This window comes from Onychostruthus taczanowskii, unplaced genomic scaffold (genome assembly GCF_017590055.1).
Source record: "Onychostruthus taczanowskii isolate IOZ18803 unplaced genomic scaffold, ASM1759005v1 scaffold138, whole genome shotgun sequence".
Lineage (NCBI taxonomy): Eukaryota > Metazoa > Chordata > Aves > Passeriformes > Passeridae > Onychostruthus > Onychostruthus taczanowskii.
In genome coordinates, this window is record NW_024498551.1 from 512589 (window position 1) to 534354 (window position 21766).

The 21766-nt window shown below is 61.6% G+C and overlaps 1 protein-coding gene across 1 annotated transcript; it reads left to right on the forward strand.

Moving 5' to 3' along the window:
• The first annotated feature begins 2897 nt into the window (after positions 1-2897).
• Positions 2898-20316, forward strand: BCAN (brevican). The gene is given in 16 exon segments (XM_041397288.1): positions 2898-2946; positions 2949-3034; positions 8628-8871; positions 9184-9279; positions 9381-9773; positions 10423-10597; positions 10690-10817; positions 12083-12376; positions 13849-14112; positions 14750-14869; positions 15041-15627; positions 15783-15786; positions 19163-19245; positions 19517-19661; positions 19783-19965; positions 20048-20316. Coding segments are annotated over 16 exon segments (2877 nt in total). The 3' UTR covers positions 20074-20316.
• The last annotated feature ends 1450 nt before the right edge of the window (positions 20317-21766 follow it).

Below are 21766 nucleotides of genomic sequence, written 5' to 3' on the forward strand. Positions count from 1 at the left end.
CAGGTGGCCGTTAGCATGGCAAAGCTTTGTGGGGGTGGCAGTTTGAGGGTGCCCCACAGCCCCAGGGTGGGAGCTGGCACGTGCTTGGCACAGGCTGCATGGCACAGGGTGCATGGCACGGGCTGGTACGTGACTTTGAGCAGGGCTGGAAGAGGAGGGGGAGGAGGAGGAGGAAGCACAGCTGGGCACTGAGGCCCTTCCAGCCTGAGCACAGCTGGGGCTGGGGGGGCTGGGGTTGTTGGGGGTCCCTGTGGGGGTCCCCCATGCCTTTCCATGCCCTTGGCTGCTGGGGAGGGCTGAGCCAGAGCATTCCAGAGCTGCAGGGAGGGATGGGGAACCTCTGGGGTGTCCAACAGGGGCTGTGCCCTGCTCCTGCCTGCTTCTCTCCCTTCCCTCCCGCCCCTTCCAGGAGCTGGGTGTCCCAAGGACTGTCACACAACTTTCCCAGGCAGTGCCTGAGAAAAGGCTGTGAGAAGATCAGAGAAAAAAATGAGAAACAATTCCTGCCTTCGCTTGCTGCACCTGGTGGTGTGAGCACGTGGAATGTGCTATGGAGATTTGGATGGATTTTACCAAAGGGTGCTTTCTTAATTAGCCAGTGGTGATGGGGTTTGGGATGGAGGAGCAATTAGGTCCACCTGTACTATAAATATTGTATTCTATTGTAAACAATACACCTGTATGGTTTATAAAAGGAATGGGTTTCTTAATAATAATATATAATAAAGAGTAATAATAATATGTAATAAAGAGTAATAATAATATAGAATAAATATTAATAATAATATAGAATAAAGATTAATAATACATAATAAAGACTAATAATATAGAATAAAGATTAATAAGAATACATAAGAAATATGATATTATATAATAAAGAGTAATAATATAGAATAATTAAATAATATATAATAAATATTAATATAGAGTAAATATTAATAATAATAATATATAGTAAAGAGTAATAATAATATATAGTAAAGGGTTTCCTATCTGGGGACAGGATGAGAGCTCGTGTGCTTGGAATGGGGGGCCCTGTCCTTCAAAGTGCATTTCTGGGAGTGGGTTTCCCATCTGGGGACAGGATGTGAGCTCACAGGCTGGGATTGGGGAGCCTTGTCCCTCAAAGTGCATTTCTGGGGATGGGTTTCCTATCTGGGGACAGGATGGGAGCTCACGGGCTGGGATTGGGGAGGGGAGGCTGGGGCAGCCCTGGGGGTTCACCCCTGCACGTCCCGGTGCCCATCCTGGCAGGGCAGTGAGCACCGTGGTGTGGGTGTGAGTGTCCAGTACTGTGAGTGTCCAGCCCTGTGGTGTGAGTGTGAGGGTGAGGGTGAGTGTCCAGCACTGTGAGGGTGAGGGTGAGGGATTGTCCAGCCAGATGGTGTGTCCAGCCTTGTGGTGTGAGTGTCCAGCCCCGTGATGTGTCCAGCCCCATGGTGTGTCCAGCCTTGTGGTGTGAGTGTCCAGCACTGTGAGTGTGAGTGCCCAGCACTGTGAGTGTCCAGCCCTGTGGTGTGAGTGTGAGGGTGAGTGTGAGTGTCCAGCACTGTGAGGGATTGTCCAGCCCCATGGTGTGTCCAGCCCTGTGGTGTGAGTGCCCAGCACTGTGGTGTGAGTGTGAGAATGAGTGTGAGTGCCCATCACTGTGAGTGTCCAGTCCTGTGGTTTGAGTGTGAGTGTCCAGCTCTGTGAGTGTGAGTGTCCAGCACTGTGTGGGTGAGTGTGAGTGTCCAGCAGGTGAGTGTGAGTGTCCAGTCCTGTGGTTTGCCACGGTGTGTCCAGCCCCATGCTGTGTCCATCCCCACGGTGTGTCCATCCCTGTGGTGTGTCCATCCCCGCAGTGTGTCCATCCCCGTGGTGTGTCCATCCCCGTGGTGTGTCCATCCCCATGGTGTGAGTGGCCAAGCATCCCCCACTGGACACCCCCCCCCGAGCTGCTGCACTGCCGAGGCCGCCTCTGCCGCCTGCAATTATTTCCCAGGGCGACAAATGATTAATTCTGCTCAGGAGCTGTGGCTTTCTGCAAACTCACCCGAGCAATTCCCTGGCAGGCTCCGCGCCGCCCCCCCGGGCAGGGAATGCTCCGTGCCAAGGAAAGTTTCAGCGAGATCTGCTTAAAAAAACCCCTGATGCCAGCTGCTGGGTGCTGCCCTTCTGCCAAGGGGCTTGAGTCTGCAAATGGGGTGTGCCAGCTGCCCACCAGACCCCACTGGTGCCCAGGTCCCCAGCATTCCTGCAGGAAGGAGGATTTTAGGCATTGCAGCCTAAAGACGCATAAATTATCCTGGCCCTGACGCAGATACCGCTGGGTAAACTGAGGCACGGACCAGACTTGGCTGTGAGTGCTGTGCGGGGAGGTTGGCTCTGGCTGCTCCCACCACCCTTGCGGGGCTGGCAAAGCCCCTGGGCTCCTCCAGCCCTAGAGCGGTGCCTCCAATCACCTCGGCCCCGCAGCAAAAGGGCTTTTACATGACAAAGTCTCTGCTGGCTACGGGGACCCCCGCCCGCGACCCCCTCCCCGTCCAGCTGAAGCTGCCAAACCCCCGGAATAAGCACTCCAAGGGCATTCCCGTGCCATGGCGGTGTCTGGGGAGGGGGCACCCCCATCCTCTGCTCCCCCACTTCTGCTGCATTGGGTTAACACCGTGCGCCGGCTGAGCATCCTCCTCTCGTGCGGGCTTTGCCAGCTGCCAGGAGGGAGGGACGGGGAGGGACGAGGAGCCTGCCAACACCACGGTAGTATCTTTTTTTTTTTTTTTTTCCTTCTTAATTAGGGGAAGGAATAAATATAAAAGGAGGAGGGAAAGGGGAAGGGAGAAAAAAAAAAAAAAAAGCAGAGTGGAGGACACGGACACACACACACACAGAAGGCTCTTTTCTCGGTGCCTGCACTTATGCCTGGTGCAGCTCCTTCCCAGCCCTGCTGCCAACCTGCTGCCCGCGCTGCCCCGGAGGAGCCGCAGCCCAGCCCCACGCCGGTGCCCCGGGCCAGGGCAGCCCCCGCCGGTGCTGCGGCCACGCACGGAGCCAGGTGAGCTGCGGGAGCGCCGGTGTCCCGGTGCCGGTGGTGCCCCGGTGCCGGGGGTGCCCCGGGCGCTGCGGTGTCTCCGGGATCTGCGCTTTTCATTCCGGTCTCGCCTTTCACCCCCGCACGGGCACAAAGAGAAACGAGACCTGAGCCGGCGATGCCCGGAGGTTTTCTGGGGTTTTTGCCCGCGGGGGGCACAGGGCACCGTCCTGCCCTGCAGCAGGGGATGCTCGGGGAGCTTTGTCCTTGTCACCGACCCCCCCGAGGGCAGCACCGCGCTGCGAGCTTTGCTAAAGGCGCAGCGGGGGCTGGGGGGGCTCTTGCGAAGTTGGGAGGATAAAGGACATTGGTGCTGCCCGGCTGCTGCAGCCGGGAGCCCAACCCGGAGCCCAACCCGGAGCCCAGCCCGGAGCCCAGCCCGGCCCGCGGCCCCTCCAGCAGCGGGGATCGGAGGTGTTGGGCAGAAAGGGCATTTTCCGGGCACTTTCAGCAGCTGCTCCCTCAGGAACCTCATTTTGGGAGAGGGGCCAGGATCCCGGATGAGGCTGGTGTGTTCTGTTTGCCCTGCAGAGTCTCTGGTCCTTGTCCCAAGGAGGCTGCAGTCAGGGCAGCAGTGCGAAGGGAAACTGAGGCACGGAGTCGGGCAGGGATCCGGCTCCCCCCACTCCTTCCCGGTCGTGTCGCTGCTCCCCGCGGGGGTGGGCTGGGCTCAGGGGCAAAGCTGCGCGGTCCCGGGGAGGGGCTGGGGCCGAGCCCAAGATTTGGGATGGTTCTCCCTGTCCTCCCGCAGCTCTCTCTGCTGGTGTCCCAGCGGGGGAGGCAGCAGGGGCTGGGAGAAAATGTTTCAGGATTTTTACGGCTTTTTCCAACCGATCAGCCCCACTGCGAACCCCAGACCCGCCGGGGGTGTCCCGGGGAGAGGGAATTTTCCTGCAGCACTTTTCCCCTCCCGCAGCCGGAGCATTTCGTCGCAGGACGAAGGGGCTGCCCTTGAGCATCCCTGCCAGGGACCTCTGCTCCTGTCACGCCGACTTCTCCTCTCTCAACCCAACCCACAACCTGTTGCTCTTCCTTTTGGCCACCCGTGGGGTGGGAGAAACCTCCCTGCGCCCAGCCTGGAGCCTTTTGTAACTTCTGGGCTCAGGCATGGCAGGGAGAGGCTGAACAGGAGATATTAGGGCTGCTTTTCAGGGGATGGCTTTAGACTGGGGAAACTGGGAGATGGGGTGAGGTTGTGCTGGGAGGGGGGAGATGCGAGTTTGGCAGCGGGGCTGGCTCCCAGCTGAGCTGCAGTGCTGAAATCAGGGACCCCCACCTCGTGCCTCAGTTTCCCACCAGAGCCCGAGAAGGCGGGGGTGGGTGTGCAAACCTTTCACGTGTGCGTGTGACACACTTACCCAGGGCTACACGTGCTGGTGCATCCCTGGCTGCTCCTGCGGGCTCTGCTCGCACCCGGCCCATCCGTGCGGGGCTGAATCCCCCCAGGGACCCTCCCCGCGCTCTCCCCCTGCAACAAGGAGCCCCTTTCTCCCTGTTCGGGGGGCTGGGGGTCCTGGCAGCTGCAGGGAACCCCCCTCCTCCCCACCTGCTTCCGGCCTTTGAGCTCTGCCAGCTCCGCTGCCAAGAGCCCTCCGGGCGCTCCCCGCGCATCCCGGGGCTGGCATGTGCCTGGCACGGCCCCGCTCCCACCGGGGACCCCTCCGCTGGCCGCGGGGGTGGGGACGGATCCTGGAGGCAGCGCTGCTTTGTGGCTCCGGGGGGGCGGACACGGCGCAGCCACGAGCGAGCGGCGGCCGGAGCTGCGGGTCCGTCCCGGTCCCGGTTCCGTTCCCGTTCCCGGGCGGCAGCCGGGGCGGCAGCGGCGGGTCCGGAGCCCTTTGCTGGTGGGGACGGGGCTGGAGCGAGGCCAGGCTGTGCCGGAGGCTGCTGACTCATTCTGCAGCTGAGCATCCCTGGAAAGCCACCGCTCCGCTCCCTCCTCCTCCGGCTCGCTGCGGGCTGGCAGGGCACCTTGGGAGCGGCGTGAGCAACCATCACGTGGAGGGGACAGAAGAAAAGCCCCTCCGGAGATGAAAAGGGACACCCACTCTCAGCAGCTCCTGTGCTGAGCCCTGGAGCAGGTGCTGCAGCCCCAGATCCTGCAGGTGCCACGTTCAAGGAGCCAGCTCTGAAAGCAGGGCCGAGCTCAGGGGAGAAAGGAAGAGCAGTGCTGTCCCAAAATAGATTTCAGCTCCATTTTCCACCTGGTTTCCCACAGAAATGGAGGTTAGCTGGCCCTGCCACGTGAGTGCCTGTATGTCTGTCTGATCCCTGAGCTCGGAGGTCTCTGGGACAGTTGAGCCTCACGAGCCGCTGCCATTATAATTATTCAACATTTTTTGGCCTCTCTTCCCTAGTCCTGCTCTCAGCTTTTCCCTCAGAACTTGTGGGTTGAAAGATTTTCCATTTGTGGCAAACAGGAAAAATACCCAGTGCAAAAATCCAATCCCAAACCCCAAACCTGACGTCTGAGAGTCTGTGGTCATCACGGGACTCCAGGAGCTGGGGCCATCACCCACTGGCAGGGTGAAACTGCCTTTAACCCTTTCCACACCCCATTCCCAGTGCCAGCACACAGTCAGGGATGGGCGCAGGAGGAGAGCAGCCACTCCAGCTTGCCCAATTCCTGTGGAATTTTATCTCTTGGATTTCCTCCCCGGCACTTCAGGGCTGCTGTCCGCGCCACCACGGCGCCTTGGGGACTGGAAGAAAAGGTGCCAGTGACAAAAGCCTTCCTCGCTTGGCTGCCCAGGGGGTGGCACCAGCCCCCGTGCTGGAGCCTGGCCACGGCTGCCACGCAGGAGGGTTTTGTCCCTCACTCCAGAACCATGGGGCTGCATTCAAAATATCTGTCTGGAGCACAGAAAGCTCCTGGCTTGGCCCTGGCACCACTGGCCAGCTCCTGGGCAATCCAGCTCTGGCTGCTCCTGCTGGGAAGGGGATGTCTGTGGTCTGCACTGGATGGTCGATGCCCATGGGGTGTGGTGCTAGGGGCGCTTCTTTGGTGTTAGGAGCTGTGCATGCACAGTGCCCTGTGCTGTGGGCTGTGTACCCACGGTGTGTGCTGCCAGGGATGTACATCCATGGTTCCTGGGGCTGTGTACCCCTGGTGTGTGTTGCCAGGGATGTACATCCATGGCTGAAGAGACTGTGTACCCGTGGTATGTGCTGCCAGGGAAGTACATCCATGGCTGAAGAGACTGTGTACCCCTGGTGTGTGCTGCCAGGGATGTACATCCGTGGCTGAAGAGACTGTGTACCCCTGGTGTGTGCTGCCAGGGATGTACATCCATGGTTCCAGAGGCTGTGCATCCATGGTGTGTGCTGCCAGGGATGTACATGGTGCCAGGGATGTACATCCATGGCTCCAGGGACTGCACATCCCTGGTGTGAAATGCCAGGGCTGTACATCCATGGTTCCAGGGGCTGTACATCCATGGTGTGTGGTGCCAGGGCTGTATGACCATGGCTTCAGGGGGTGCACATCCATGGTGTGTTGTGCCATGGCTGTATGACCATGGCTCCAGGGGCTGCACATCCATGGTAGTTGGTGCTGGGGTGTGCATGCACAGTGTGTGGTGTCCAGGGCTGGATTCACACCCTCTCCCCAGAGCAGTGTCCCTTGGGCACACTCTGGGAACACAGCTTGAGGAGAGACAGAGGTGACCAGGGCAGCAGACCCTGAGATTCCTGGCAGGCTGTGCCTGCAGCCAGCGACTGGACATGGCCTAAGCTGCCCCTGTGGCTGCTGAAATCAATACAGCGCAAAGAGCTCATAAATTACAAACCTGCTCCGAGTCTCAGCTGCTCTGTTCCCAGGCAATGGCACGATGCATCCCTGGCACGGGAGGCTGAGGAGCCCCAAGGAGCCTCTGCAAAGGGATCAGGGGGTATGGAGCAGTGCACCTGGCAGGGACATTTCCCCACACTCCCAGCATCAGCCTCCTCTCTGGATGGCTGCAAAAGCAACAAGGACACCCAGAGCCCCCCATGATGTGCCTGTGAAGAGACTGTGTACCCACGGTGTGTGCTGCCAGGGATGTACATCCGTGGCTGAAGAGACTGTGTACCCCTGGTGTGTTCTTCCAGGGATGTACATCCAAGGCTCCAGGGGCTGTACATCCATGGTGTGTGCTGCTGGGGATATACATGGTGCCGGAGATGTACATCCATGGCTCCAGGGGCTGTAAATCCATGGTGTGTGCTGCTAGGGATGTACATCCATGGCTCCAAGGGCTGTGTACCCCTGGTGTGTGCTGCCAGGAATGTACATCCATGGCTCCAGGGGCCGTACATCCATGGTGTGTGGTGTCAGAAATGTACATCCATGGTTCCAGAGGCTGTGCATCCATGGTGTGTGCTGCCAGGGATGTACATGGTGCCAGGGATGTACATCCATGGCTCCAGGGACTGCACATCCCTGGTGTGAAATGCCAGGGCTGTACATCCATGGTTCCAGGGGCTGTACATCCATGGTGTGTGCTGCCAGGGAAGTACATGGTACCAGGGATGTACATCCAAGGCTCCAGGGACTGCACATCCCTGGTGTGAAATGCCAGGGCTGTACATCCATGGTTCCAGGGGCTGTACATCCATGGTGTGTGGTGCCAGGGCTGTATGACCATGGCTTCAGGGGGTGCACATCCATGGTGTGTTGTGCCATGGCTGTATGACCATGGCTCCAGGGGCTGCACATCCATGGTAGTTGGTGCTGGGGTGTGCATGCACAGTGTGTGGTGTCCAGGGCTGGATTCACACCCTCTCCCCAGAGCAGTGTCCCTTGGGCACACTCTGGGAACACAGCTTGAGGAGAGACAGAGGTGACCAGGGCAGCAGACCCTGAGATTCCTGGCAGGCTGTGCCTGCAGCCAGCGACTGGACATGGCCTAAGCTGCCCCTGTGGCTGCTGAAATCAATACAGCGCAAAGAGCTCATAAATTACAAACCTGCTCCGAGTCTCAGCTGCTCTGTTCCCAGGCAATGGCACGATGCATCCCTGGCACGGGAGGCTGAGGAGCCCCAAGGAGCCTCTGCAAAGGGATCAGGGGGTATGGAGCAGTGCACCTGGCAGGGACATTTCCCCACACTCCCAGCATCAGCCTCCTCTCTGGATGGCTGCAAAAGCAGCAAGACTTCAAGGACACCCAGAGCCACCCATGATGTGCCTGTCACCCCATGTGCTGCTCCCCAGAGAGGGCTGGGTGATGGCAGTGCTGGCCACAGGGCTCTCCTTTCAGCAAGGACACCCAGAGCCCCCCATGATGTGCCTGTCACCCCATGTGCTGCTCCCCAGAGAGGGCTGGGTGATGGCAGTGCTGGCCACAGGGCTCTCTTTCAGCACAGGTCCCCAGCCCACCGGTGAGAGCCCTTTGTGCCAGGCAGCCTGGGAGAGGCATGGGACATAATGGTGGCTTTGGGCAGCCTGGCTTTTCCCAGCCCGCGCACGGGGAGCCTCCGGCGTGAGCTGAATGGCAAAGAAGCCGTCCTGCTCCTTCCCTCCCCCTCTGCCCCGGGCTTTGTGTGCTCTGGGCTGTCCCCCCCTGCTCGCTGACCTCAGCTCCCTCCACGAGCCACCCCTGGCCGGGCACACGTGCACGAGCGCACGCACACGCGTGTGCACACCTGCAGCGTGCAGCAGCACGAGCACACCCGTGTGCACACCTGCTCCCTGACCTCCCTCAGCACCTCCTTCCTGACCAAACACCCGCTGAGGTTTCTCACGGTGGCACCACGGGCACACAGCCCTGGCGCTGGCATCGCCTCCCTGCCCGCTGCAGCCAGCGCTTGGGCTGGGACCATCTGTGCTGTCCAGGCCAGGCTGGACTCTGCTGTCCCCAGGGGACCCAGCTCCTGGGGAAGGTCAGAGGGGCTGGATGGCACCCAGTGGCTCCCAGCCAATGCTCCTGGTTGCTCATGTTGTCTTTTTCCTCTTGTGAGCCATGGCACCTTCCCTTCCCTTCCCTTCCCTTCCCTTCCCTTCCCTTCCCACCACATCCATCACCCCACGGGCCTGGGGGATCTCCCCAGCCACTTCCCCTCCTGCAGGGATGGGAGATTTTTGGTGTTTTTATGGATTCTGGACACAGCTGGTGGTTTTTGCTTCCCCCTTGCAGGGCAGAGCATGGCCCCAGCCCTCCCGCTGCTGCTGCTGCTCTGGCTGTTTGTCCCCACGGTGCTCCCAGAAGTGTTTGGCCCTGGAGATGGCACAGGTAACTCGGCACCATGTGTGCCCCATCGGTGCCCTGCAGCAGGGGTCTGGGGGGGCCCCTCACACCAACCCCGCTCACAGCTCCTCTCTTCTCCCACCCAGAGGACCCCAAGGCTCTGCAGGTGTCCATCCCGCGGCACCCAGCCCTCGAGGCCGTGCTGGCAGGCGACATCACCATCCCCTGCCTCATCACCTACCTTGGCCCCCAGCCCACCGCTGGCACGGGCGGCCGCCGCGCCGTCCTGGGGACACCCCGGGTCAAGTGGACCTTCATCTCTGAGGGCAGGGAGGTGGAGATCCTGGTAGCTCGGGGGGACAGGGTGAAGGTGAGCGAGGACTATCGGCTGCGCGCCTCCCTGCCCATCTTCCACCAGCGCTACACCAACGCCTCCCTGCTGCTCACCGAGCTGCGCCCCAACGACTCGGGCATCTACCGCTGCGACGTGCAGCACGGCATTGAGGACGGCCACGACATCCTCCACGTCAAAGTCAAAGGTGCTTCAGGGTGGGGAGAGGTGGGATTTGGGGCAGCTTGGGGCCCTCTCCTGGCTCAGCAAACGCTCCCCTGGGTATTGTAGCAGGACGAACCCCAGCAGGGGAGTAACGTGGGATGACTCGAGTGATTTCAGGAGGCTGAACAATTTTTTTATTAAGCAATTGTTTATTAACTAATTGCTTTATAAGCAATTAGGTTATTAACTAATTGCTTTATAAGCAATTTGTTTATTAGTTTATTAAATAATTGCTTTATTAAGCAATTAGGTTATTAAATAATTGCTTTATAAGCTATTATAACTACATTGTACTGTACTATACTAATACTAAAGAAAAACCCATGACGCTTTTCTGACAGTCACGACACATCTTTGCCTTAACTGGTCAATCAATCAAAACAACCATCACCAGAGTCCAATTAACAATTCCCTTCTGGTAGACAATCCCCATAACACATTCCGCGTGTGCCAAACAACGGGAGCAGCAAATAGAGATAAGAATTGTTTTCATTCCCTTCTCTGAGCTTTCTCTGAGAAATCCCGGGCATGTTGTGCCTGCTGCTCTCCGTGCAGAGAGCTGCAGCCGCACCCTGGCTGCATTTGGGGGGGCTGCTGCGAAGCCCCTTGCCCACGGCCGTGTCTGCCCGCAGGGGTGGTGTTCCACTACCGGGAGGGCTCCATGCGCTACGCCTACACCTTTGCCGAGGCGCAGGAAGCCTGTGCCAGGATCGGTGCCAGCATCGCCACCCCCGAGCAGCTCTACGCCGCCTACCTGGGGGGCTACGAGCAGTGCGACGCCGGCTGGATCGCCGACCAGACCGTCAGGTGGGCACCGCAGCTGCCCAGGTGTTGTGCCCGGGGCCTCGCCCGCTCCTTCCCCAGCGAGTCACCAGCTCCCCTGTGCTTTCCTGCCCCAGGTACCCCATCCAGACCCCCCGTGAGGCCTGTTACGGAGACATGAACGGCTTCCCCGGGGTGAGGAACTATGGAGTGGTGGACCCGGAGGACATGTATGATGTGTACTGCTACGCTGAGGACCTCCCAGGTGCCCGTGGTGCCACCTCTTGCCCTCCTCTGCTTTTGCTCCCACACTAACTTGCCCCGTAACCCCTTGTGAACCCAAGTGAAAAAGCTGCAGGCGCTGTCTCTCGGGTGTGGGGACCTGCTGTGCCGCTTCCTAAAGCATTCCTGGTTCCCTTTGGTGGGGTGTGGGGCTCAGTCCCTGGCAGCAGGCAGTGCCCAGGCTGGGCTGTGCCCACAGTGATCTGCCCCAGACCAGCAGCACGCAGTGTTGGGTGCTTTGGGGTTTGGTTGTGCATGTGCCATGCTTTGCATGAGATGCAGGGCTGCAGATCCTGCCTGGCTGTGTGTACCTGGGGGTGGCTGGTCCCTCCTTTGGGGCTCCCCACTGGTGGTGGCTGCTGCTGTGGGGTCAGTTGGTGGTGCCAGGCCGGTGGCAGGGGTGAGGGACAGGGAGGCAGGTGCAGCTGGGGGGGTTGGCACGTGCTGTGCCCTAGGGCAGTGGTCTCCAGCCCTCCTGAGCGTGAAGCCTCACCCACCCCTCGCTGGGCTTGCAGGTCTCCTCAGAAATGTCCCACACGTGGATTGCTCAGTGCAGGGCATGGACCTCCTCCTCTGCAGTCCCGTCCAGGGGCGCTTCAAAGTCTCAGCTCTGTTTGCAAGGGCAGGAATCATTCCCATGTGGCGTGAGAGCTCCAGCCGTGCCTGCACTGTGGCTTTCTGTGCATGGGCAGGGAGGCAGGGATGCAGACAGGGAAGCAAGGAAGAAGGCAAGCCAGGAAGCAGCAGGCAGGGATACAGGCAGGGAGGCAGGCAGGGGAGCAGGCAGGGATGCAGGGAAGAAGGCAGGCAGGGAGGCACTCAGGAAGCAGGGAAGCACTCAGGAAGGCAGGGATGCAGGAAAGAAGGCAGGGAAGCAGGCAGGGATGCAGGAAAGAAGGCAGGGAAGCACTCAGGAAGGCAGGGAAGCACTCAGGGAAGCACTCAGGAAGGCAGGGATGCAGGCAGGGAAGCAGACAGGGATGCAGGAATGCAGGCAGGGAAACACTTAGGAAGGCAGGAAGCAGACAGGGAAGCAGAGAGGGATGCAGGAATGCAGGCAGGGAAGCACTCAGGAAGGCAGGAAGCAGTCAGGAAGGCAGCCCCCCTCCAGCCCCCGATGTGCCTCCACACACTGCAGTCTCCATCCCCACACCGCTCCTGGGCTCATGCAGAGAGTGGAGGAGGTGAGGGGGCTCCCGCCGCCCTTGTCCCCCTCCCCATCTCTGACTCCCGTCTCCTTCCTCTCAGGGGAGATCTTTCTGGAGACGGCCCCGGACAGGTTCACGCTGGAGGAGGCGGCGCAGCGCTGCCGGGCGCTGGGCGCGGAGCTGGCGAGCCCGGGGCAGCTGTACGCCGCCTGGAACGCGGGGCTGGACGCCTGCAGCCCCGGCTGGCTGGCCGACGGCAGCGTCCGCTACCCCATCGTCACGCCCCGGGAGCGCTGCGGCGGGGCTCTGCCCGGCGTCAAAACCATCTTCCTCTTCCGAAACCAGACGGGATTTCCCGATGCCCAGAGCAGATACGATGCCTACTGCTTCCGAGGTAAAGAGGGGCACCCCCGGGCCGCCGATGCTGCCAAGCAGGGACGGGTGGGAGGCCTCGGGAAGCCCCCGGGGGGGTGCGTGTCCCCGGGGGTGCTGCAGGGCCGGGGGTGCGCTGGGATCCCTGGGTGCTCTCGGTGCCGGTGCTGCGCTGTCGGGGCAGGGCAGGGGTGTTTGATACAACCTGCTGGGCTAGGACAGGGGTGCCTTGCATGCCGATAGACCTGAGAGGGGAGGCATAACCTGCATGGTGCTGACGCTGCGTGCTGACACCTCGATGCTCTGCATGATCCTGACACCGCATGCTGACACCTCTCAGTACAGCAGGGAGACTCTGAGGGTCCCAGCAGTGCATGCTGACTCAACACTCCCAGCTGTGCATGCTCTCAATACTGCAGGGATGCTCTGCAGGGTCCCAGCAGTGCATGCTGACTCAACACTCCCAGCTCTGCATGTTCTCGATACTGCAGGGATGCTCTGCAGGGTCCCAGCAGTGCATGCTGGCAGCTCTCAATACTGCAGGGATGCTCTGCATGGCTCCAGCAGTGCATGTTGACACCTCTTGGTACTGCAGGGATGCTCTAAGGGTCCCAGCAGTGCTTTCTGACAGCTCTCAATACTGCAGGGATGCTCTGCATGGCTCCAGCAGTGCATGCTGACACACTGTGGCAGAGCAGGGTGGCCCTGCATGTCCTCAGTCCCCGGTGCCAGTTTACTGTGACAGAACAGGGCTGTCCTGCGTGGCACCGTCGCTCTGCATGGGCTCCGTGGGCACAGCTCCAGGAGGGCTCATCCCCCTGAGCTGCAGGCCTGGGGACACTCCTGGGTCCCTGGGGCCGTGGGGCACAGCCTGCCAGGCTGGTTTGGGGCGGTGGTGGGCAGGAAGGAGACCTGTGGGGAGCAGCAAGGTGCTGCCTGTGAGCGGTGAGGCAGGACAGAGGCTGGCAGGGATAGCAGGCACAGAAGGAAGCAGAGCTGTCCTCCACCACTCCTGCCTGACCCCACATCTCTGTGTGTCTGCTCAGGGCCATGGGGGCTCACAGCATGGGGATGCTGAGCATCTCTGGGCCTCAGTTTCCCCATCTCTCAGCAGGGAAAGCCTGGGTTAGGCAGGATGGACCCGTGCCGTGATTCCACAACCCCTGTAACCCACTAACCCCCCATGCATGCCTGCCCTCCCCGGGGTGGGGATGGGGTGTAGAGGAGGATCCCCACAGGGAGGGAATGCAGGGTTTAGGATCTGGCCCCACCACGTGCTGCTGAGCCCCACAGCTCCTGCTGAGGCTGTTGGCTCTGCCTGGCAGGGCCCGATCCTCCCCATGCTGACCCCACCTAGAAGGGGAAGGGGAGGCTGAGGAAAGCTGGGTCCCTACCGGGGTGCCAAGGCTCCAGGCCTGCTGTGGGGTGAGCTCATCTCTGAGTGCTGCGGAGCCAGGACAGGGCAGTAATATCCCACTTTCTTTCTGCCCACAGAAGTGACAAACTCTTTCCCTGAGGCTGCAGGAAAATACCAAGGCCAAGAGCCCGAGGAGAATCTCCTCCAGGAGATTGTCACAGTGGCAGAAAAGCTGGAGGAGCTGCAGCTGCCCCGAGCGCACGTGGAGCTCGAGTCGCGAGGGGCGATTTACGCCGTCCCTTTCTTTGAGGACCCTGACCTGGGCAAGCCGAGCCAGTCCCCTGAAGACACCCTGGGGCCAGGGGCCCGGCACCCCCCCCTAGCTACCTCCGTGTCCTCAGGTCACCCCACCCCTGCCTCCCCTTCCCCCACAGCCCTGGCCAGCCCCGAGGCAGGTGTCCCATTGGAGCCGGGGAGCCCATCCCCTGCGGAGGAGGATGGGGGACAGTGGGGGACTGTCCCTCATTGGAAGGTCCAGCAGCTGCTGTGCTGGTGCCAGGGCTGGGGCACAGAGAGCAGCCACAGAAGGGAGGCACGAGGAGAGGGCAGAGGCACCTGAGGGTGCCAGGGTCACCCCAGCTGTCCCCGTCCTTCCCGTATGGATGGGGCACCGTGTCTTGGCGTAGGGCTGTGCAGGGCCAAAGGGACATCTGCGTGTCCCAGCATGCAGGGCTTGTGCTGGAGCAGGCTTCAGCAGCACCAGGAGCTGGAGAAGGGAGCTGGCAGCTGCAGGGACACGAGGTGCAGTGGCGAGGGGCTGAGCGTGGCTCTCAGCCCTCGGGCCAGAGCTCAGTCAGCCGCGCCGGTGCGGAGGGGACAGCGGCACACGGGCTCGGGACAGTGGCACACGGGCTCGGGGCCGCTCCCATCTCCCCGCACGCCTCGGTGCGAGCAGGATGGGCACTGCTGGCAGGTGCCCTGCGGTCGGGCTGGCTCCCCGCGCCGGCCGCTCACTGCCTTTCTGCTTGCCCTTTGCAGAGGAGGAGCAGGGAGCAGCGCCGGGCGGGGGCCCTGGCAGCGCATCGGAGGAGAGCCCGGGCGGAGGGCGACACCCCGGCCAGCCCACGGAGCCAGAGGGACCCACCGGTGCCCCAGCAGGTGACACGGAGCCTCCCGAGGGCTTTCCTCGTCCGCCCAGCCCCGCCGCCCCCTCAGAGCGCCCGGACCGTCCGCGGGACTCCTTGGGGCGGCCGGCCCACCCTGCCAGCCCTGGGCCACCCGGGCACCGAATGACATCGCCAACCGGTGCCGCTTCTGCCACCTCGACAGAGAGCCGAGAAGCCGCTGGAAGCCCCCGCCGCGGGCACAAGTCCGGCGGGGCGAGCACCCCCTTTTCTGCCGCGGAGGACGCCGAGCTCTCCGGAGACGTGGTGGAAAGCCCTGGGGCATCCCCGCTGCCTGCCGCGCCCTCGCAGCCGCAGGAGGAGGGAGAGGAGCAGTCGGGAGCCGTGTGGATCCCCTCGCCCGCGGCCCCGGGGGAGCGGAGCACTGTCCCCGCAGTGACACCGTGGCACGCAGAGCTGCCCGGCAGCAGCAGCGCACCGGCCCCGGCAGGAGAGGAGGCTGCACCGCCACCGCCGGGCACAGACCGAGGGATGCCTGCTGCGGCTTCCGAGGAAGAGGAGGAGGAGGAGGAAGAGCGACGCGCTCCCTCGGTTGCCACCGTGGAGGGTTTCCTTGCAGCCGTTCCGGGAGAAGCAGGTGGGACCCGCAGGGATGGCCTCAGCTCTCCCCGTCCTGACACCTCTGGGGTGGTGCTGCCGGGGACCCCGCTGGGGGAGCCAGCCCCCAGCACGGCCGTGCCCCTGCCCGCCCTGCCCACCGAGCGGGCCAGCGTCGGGGCGGGCGCCTGCTCGGCCCGGGGTCCCTGCCGTGCCACCCTTGCCCTCGGGGCAGCCGTCCTGGCTGCTCTGTGGCACTAGAGATAGCCAACACCTTTCCTTCACGCTGTGCTTCCCTCTGTCTGTCTCTCTGTCCGTGTCTCCTCTCTCTCTCTCTCTCTCCTCCTCAGCTGGGTAAGGGAAGGTTACAGGTCTGGAGAAGCACATATTTGTCAAACAAATTGGTCTGATCTCTGCATGCACTTAAATCTCTTCTACTTCTGTGAAGTGTTTTAATGACTGTTTCCATGAAAAAGCCCGATAAGCAAGAGGCGGCCCCAGTCCCTGCTCTGACTAACCGTGGTACTAATAAAGGGAATTAAAAGCTTTGTAGAACAAGCATCTCGGCGAGCTCTTCCCTTCGTCCTTGCGCCTGCTCCCCTGCGCCTCTCCCACTGACGAACTAATCCCCGCCCCCGGCCCTGCCAGCCCCCGGGAACGGGGTGGAAGGGACCCCTGGGGGGTCTGCGAGGGCTGGAGCTGCTTTGCACCCTCCATGTGGCCCCCCAGGACTGGCCCTGCACTGCCCTGGGAGGAGGGGAGAGGGCTGGACGCTGCATGGCACGAGCAGGGGGACACGTGGGGGACACTGATGGGTCACAGAGTGCAGAACCCCCCCAAGGCCACCCTGCCCTGTGCAGCTCTCAGTGGCCAGGCACCCTAAAATCACTGCAGAACCCCTGGACCACATCCCCCAGCCCCCCACCACGGGGGCTGAGAGGGGTGAGCAGAGGGAACACGAGCTGCTGTGGGTGGGTGTCACCCCCCAGCCCCACTCTGCCCCCCCGGGGTGATCCCAGCTCTGGTGCCCGTCCTGCTGCCAATCCCCTGCCACCTCTGCCCCATCCCGCTCCCTGCAAGGGAATCTGCATCAGAGGGCACCGTTTGGGGTCCCTGCCCCCCAGCCTGGCAGTGCCCAGCCCCATGGCACGAAGGAGGCTCTGTGGAGGGTGGCCAGACCCCGTGGGGTGGCTGCCTCTGCCTTGGCAAGGAGAGGTGCCCAGGAAGAGCCAGCCATGTGACATTAGGGCCCTGGATCACTCATCCTGTTCCCTGCCTCGCTCTGCCGGGCATGAGCTGCACAGCCCGAGGGAGCCACCAGCACCTCGTGGGGAGGTGACACTGCCTGGAGAGGGGCGAGGGTGGCAGCATCACTCTTGTCACATCTCCACGAGCTGAGCACCATAAAATGGGGCATGATTAAGCTGGAGTGGGTCAAGGACTTCGAGTCTGCTGGCAGCAGCTCTTCATCACGCTCTGAGCTGGGCTGGGAGCACACGCTGTGCTCCGGGTGCATTAATGACCGTAACGGGCTCGTGGGCAAGTGCTGGCTGAGTTATCAGCCTTGGCCAGGCTGGAGGTGACACCAGAGGGACAGGCCTGCAGTCACCTTGCTGCCAGGCCAAGGACACGTGGCTGGGATGTGCCAACAGCTTTATGGTCTGCGTGCTTCCCTCCCAAAACACTGCAGGGAAAAGCAGGAGCTGGCCTGGGCAGAGGGAGCGGGCCAGGGGCTGGTGTGGCAATGAGCCCAGTGAAGGGGAGATAAGAGCATCCAGCTCTCATCTCTGTGTTCCAGGGAAAGCCAAAACCCAGGTCTGGCCAGCTCTGGGCCAGGGCTGCTGAGCTGGTCACACCCAGGGGTGGAAGGGCGGTGTGGGATTGCTCCAGGCACGTCCTGCTGCACCTGAGACCTTCCCCTGCCCCAGAGCTGGTGGCCCCAGGAGGCTGCTTGCTGTGGGACACAGCAGAGATGAGGCTGTTGAGCTGTTGAGTCAGGGATGGAAGGAAAGACTCCAGTCTTCAGGTGGATCAGAAGGCTGTGTTTGATGAAAGTAGAGGGTCTTTTATAATGTGACTCGCTAAGGTGATTGGTCTCAAATTAGAAACATCTCACATTATTGGTGAGCTCAAATTTAGAAACACCTAACTGGTCTCAAACCAGAAACATCTCACGCTGTTGGTGACTATGAATAGCACACTGTGGAGAACCATAACTATAAACAATGCTTACAGAAAGAGAGATAATAATTGCTTGAGTTCTTTCCTCTAAGATTCCCGGGCTCAGCCTGGGAGAAATGATCTCTGTTGCCCTTCAGGGACCTGCGGTGCTGGGCTGTGGGTTTGAAACAAAGCAGAGCTCAGCCCTGCAGGGCTGAATGGACACACGGACAGACAGGTGAGAACATGGATTGAACATGCAGAGCCATGGGAACAGAGAGGCTCAGCCCTTGAAATGTGTCCAGAGAAGGGAACAGAGTGGGGAAGGGGCTCTGAAGCACCTGAGGGAGCGCGGGGGGCTCAGCCTGGAAAAAAAAGGAGGCTCAGGAGGGACCTTCTCACTTTTTACAGCTCCCTAAAAGGAGGGTGAAGTCACTTGGGGGTTGGGCCCTGCTCCCAGGGAAAAAGGAACAGGACCAGAAGAAGCTGCACCAGGGGAGGGTTAGGTTGGATATTGGGAAAATTCCTCCATGGAGAGGAAGGAGGGACTGCCCAGAGGAGTCCCCATGGCTGAAGGGATTTCAGAGATGTGGATGTGGCACTTGGGGACAGTGATGGCCCTGGCTGTGGGGGATGGTTGGACTCGATGACCTTGCAGGTCTTTTCCAACAAAATCTTTCCAACAATCCCAGTGATGGGTGGGCAGACCAGCAGAGGGGTGGGTGTGTGCACATAAATCTGAAGGCAAAGCCACAACCTGCCTGAAATCAGCCTTGGAGGGATGGGGGAAGGCAGATGGAGGCAGAGCAGGGGACAAATGCCATGGGAAGGGGACAGAGGGCAAAGAGGTCTGAAGGAACACGAGGGTGGAGGAGGAAGAGGCAGGAGAGACCTCCCAGGAAGCTGCAGGGACACGAAGGGACAGGCAGGGACTGGCTGGACCAGAAAAGGGACTGGTAGAGCCAGGTGGGGACTGGCAGGGCAAGGTGGGGACCTGCAGGGACAGGTGGGGAGTGGCATAGCCAGGCAGGGACAGGCGGGGACAGGTGGGGACCAGGGGGGACAGGCGGGGACCTGCAGGGACAGGCAGGGATAGGTAGGGACAGGTGGGGACCTGCAGGGCCAGTTGAGGACTGGCAGGGTCAGGTAGGGACCTGCAGGGACAGGCGGGGACTGGCATAGCCAGATGGGGACCGGCGGGGCAAGGTGGGGACCAGAGGGGCCAGGTAGAAACTGGCAGGGCAAGGTGGGGACAGGCGGGGACCTGCAGGGACAGGGGAACAGGCGAGGACAGGAGGGGACAGGCGGGTCCCGAGGCTCTGCCGCCCTCTCCCGGCCGGCCCTGTCTCGCCTCCCCCGGGGGTGAGGGGTGAAGGGGTTCCCCGATGTCCCTTTCGGGTGTCCCCAAACTTCCCAGCACCTTCCCGCTGCAGGGCGAGGGTCACCCTCACCTCCCACTGCCCCCCAGGTCCCAAATCTCCCTGAACTCAGCCTCCAGCAGCAGCTCAGCTCCCCCTGGCAGGTGGCAGCTGGCTGTGTCCCTGTCCCCAACCCACCCCGTGTCCCCCAGACCAGTACAGGGAGTACCAGTGGATCGGCCTGAACGACCGCACCATCGAGGGGGATTTCCAGTGGTCTGACGGGAGCCCCTTGGTAAGTGGGGTGCCAACCCCTGTGTGCCCTCACAGCGGGGCACCAGCCCGCCTGGCACCTCATCATCCTCGGGTTTCAGCCCCGGGGCCGGGCTTTGAGGCTCCCAAACTGCAGCCGCTGGCCTCACCTGGCTGAGCATCCCCAGGGGAGCCGGAGCCGGGGTTTGGGGTCCCTCCAAGGGCCACGGAGGTGGCCCTGATGGGGCTGGCACGGCCGGGAGGCAGGGGGTGTGCTGGATGCCCCGCGCACCCCGTGCCGCCTGTGCCCGCAGCTCTACGAGAACTGGCACCCCGGGCAGCCCGACAGCTACTTCCTCTCGGGGGAGAACTGCGTGGTCATCGTGTGGCACGATGGGGGCCAGTGGAGCGACGTGCCCTGCAACTACCACCTCTCCTACACCTGCAAGATGGGGCTGGGTAAGCTGTGCCACCCCAAAGAGGGGCATCGCCACGGCGGGGAAACGAGCCCTGCCCGCGGCACCCTCAGTCTGTCGGGGCTGGGGGGGGGTTTGCTGCAATGTACCGACCCCCCCTGCAGTGCAGTGCGGGCCCCCCCCCGCCCTCAGCAACGCCCTCGCCTTTGGCAAAGCGAAGCAGCGCTACGAGATCGGCTCCACCGCTCGCTACCGCTGCCGGCCCGGCCTCGCCCCGCGCCGCTCGCCCGTCATCCGCTGCCGGGAGGATGGCACATGGGAGCCACCCCAGCTGGCCTGCCGTCCTGGTGAGTGGAGGGCTCCCCCCGACCCCCCCAGGACCCCCCCGTGGAGCTTTGCCTTCACCTGGCGCGTCTTGTGTCCCCCCAGGTCTGGCTCAGCCCCCCGAGGAGTGAGGGGGTGCCTGGGCTGGCAGGCAGCACCACCCCAAGCCCCGCGCCGGTGTGGATGGGGACGGCACTGGGACCTCGGTGTGCGGAGTGAAACCTCGCTGTTGGGTGTCTGCCCCCTTGTGTGTTTGATATCTGTACAAAGAAATCCTAAAAAATTAAAGAGCCCCTTGAAAGGAGCCCCAAAATGCAGCACAACGGGAGTTTTGTCCCCAGAGTCACAGCAGAGCTGAAATCCAGGGGGACACCACGGGCAGGGGATGGCACTGAGGTGCCAGCATCACCCCCAGCCACCTTCTCCCACCCTGCTGGGGGTTGACATGGGGACATCCAGGCTCTGCTGCAGCTCAGCACCCATCCAGGGGTGTGGGGGGGATTCTGCACTTCCCTGGGAAGCAGAAGCTGCTGCAGCAGGCTTGGAGTGGGTACGAGCTGCCCAAACCCCCTCTCTGTGCTTCTGTGGGTATTAAAACCAAGGAACAGATGGCACAGAGTGGTGACCTGGTTATTTGGGGGCGCCTGGCACAGGGGTGGCACTGACAGGGCTGCGCAGCCCCAAAGGGTGGAGGGTGGCAGCAGTGAGGGAGAGCCTGGGCACAGAGACACCCCAGGAGCCTCAGACACAGGGAGAAACCACCCAAAAGTGTCCCCACATCCCAGAGAGAGCCCCAGGAGCCACAGAAACAGAGAGAAACCACCCAAAAGTGTCCCCACATCCCAGAGACACCCCCAGGAGCCCCAGAAACAGGGAGAAACCACCCCAAAGTGCCCTCACATCCCAGCAGCACTGGGCACAGAGACACTCACACCCCAGGAGCTAAAAGCCCAGGAGCCTCAGAAACAGAGACACCACCCAAAGTGCCCTCACATCCCAGCAGCACTGGGCACAGAGACACTCACACCCCAGGAGCTTCAGAAACAGGGGGGAAACACCCCAAAGTGTCCCCACATCCCAGAGACAGCCCCGGGAGCCACAGCCAAAGGGAGAAACCACCCCAAAGTGTCCCCACATTCCAGAGACACCCCCAGGAGCCACAAACAGGGGGAAACAGGGAGAAACCATCCAAAAGTGCCCCCTCATCCCAGCAAAGCTGGGCACAGAGACACCCCAGGAGCCTCAGAAATGGAGACACCACCCAGAGTGCCCCCAGATCCCAGCAGAGCTGGGTACCACTCAGGGCTTGGCATGGGACACTGCTCCCAGCAAATAGGGAGAGCACATCCCCGGTGCCAGGGCAGCTCCCCGTGCACTGTGGTGACCCACAGCTTTTTATCACTGTCCTGGGCTGTGCTGAGCAGCAACACCCATCAAACCCTGGAGTGGAGCGGCCAGAGCACAGATAACCCCTGGAGAGGGCGCTGGGGATGGAAAATCCCTGTCAAATTCCCTGGAGAGTGCCAGGGAAGGAGCCAGACAAGCCCCCTGCGTGCCTTTGCCAGAGAGTTCTGCTGTTGCTTTATTAATTGAGAAGGCAACACGCAATTAGTGCCACTCGTTAGTGCCCAGCCCGAGCCCAGCCCCTGCCCCCAGGCAGAGCCCCCCAGGCAGAGCCCCCATGGACATGGGGAGCAAGGATGGAGCCAGGGATTCACCAGGGTGGGCAATGGGCAGCCTGGGCTGGCTGCGGGGGGCTGCATTAGACCCCCCCTTCCTGGTCCAGCAGCGGGTCTGCTCCTCCAGTGCATCCCAAACACCCAC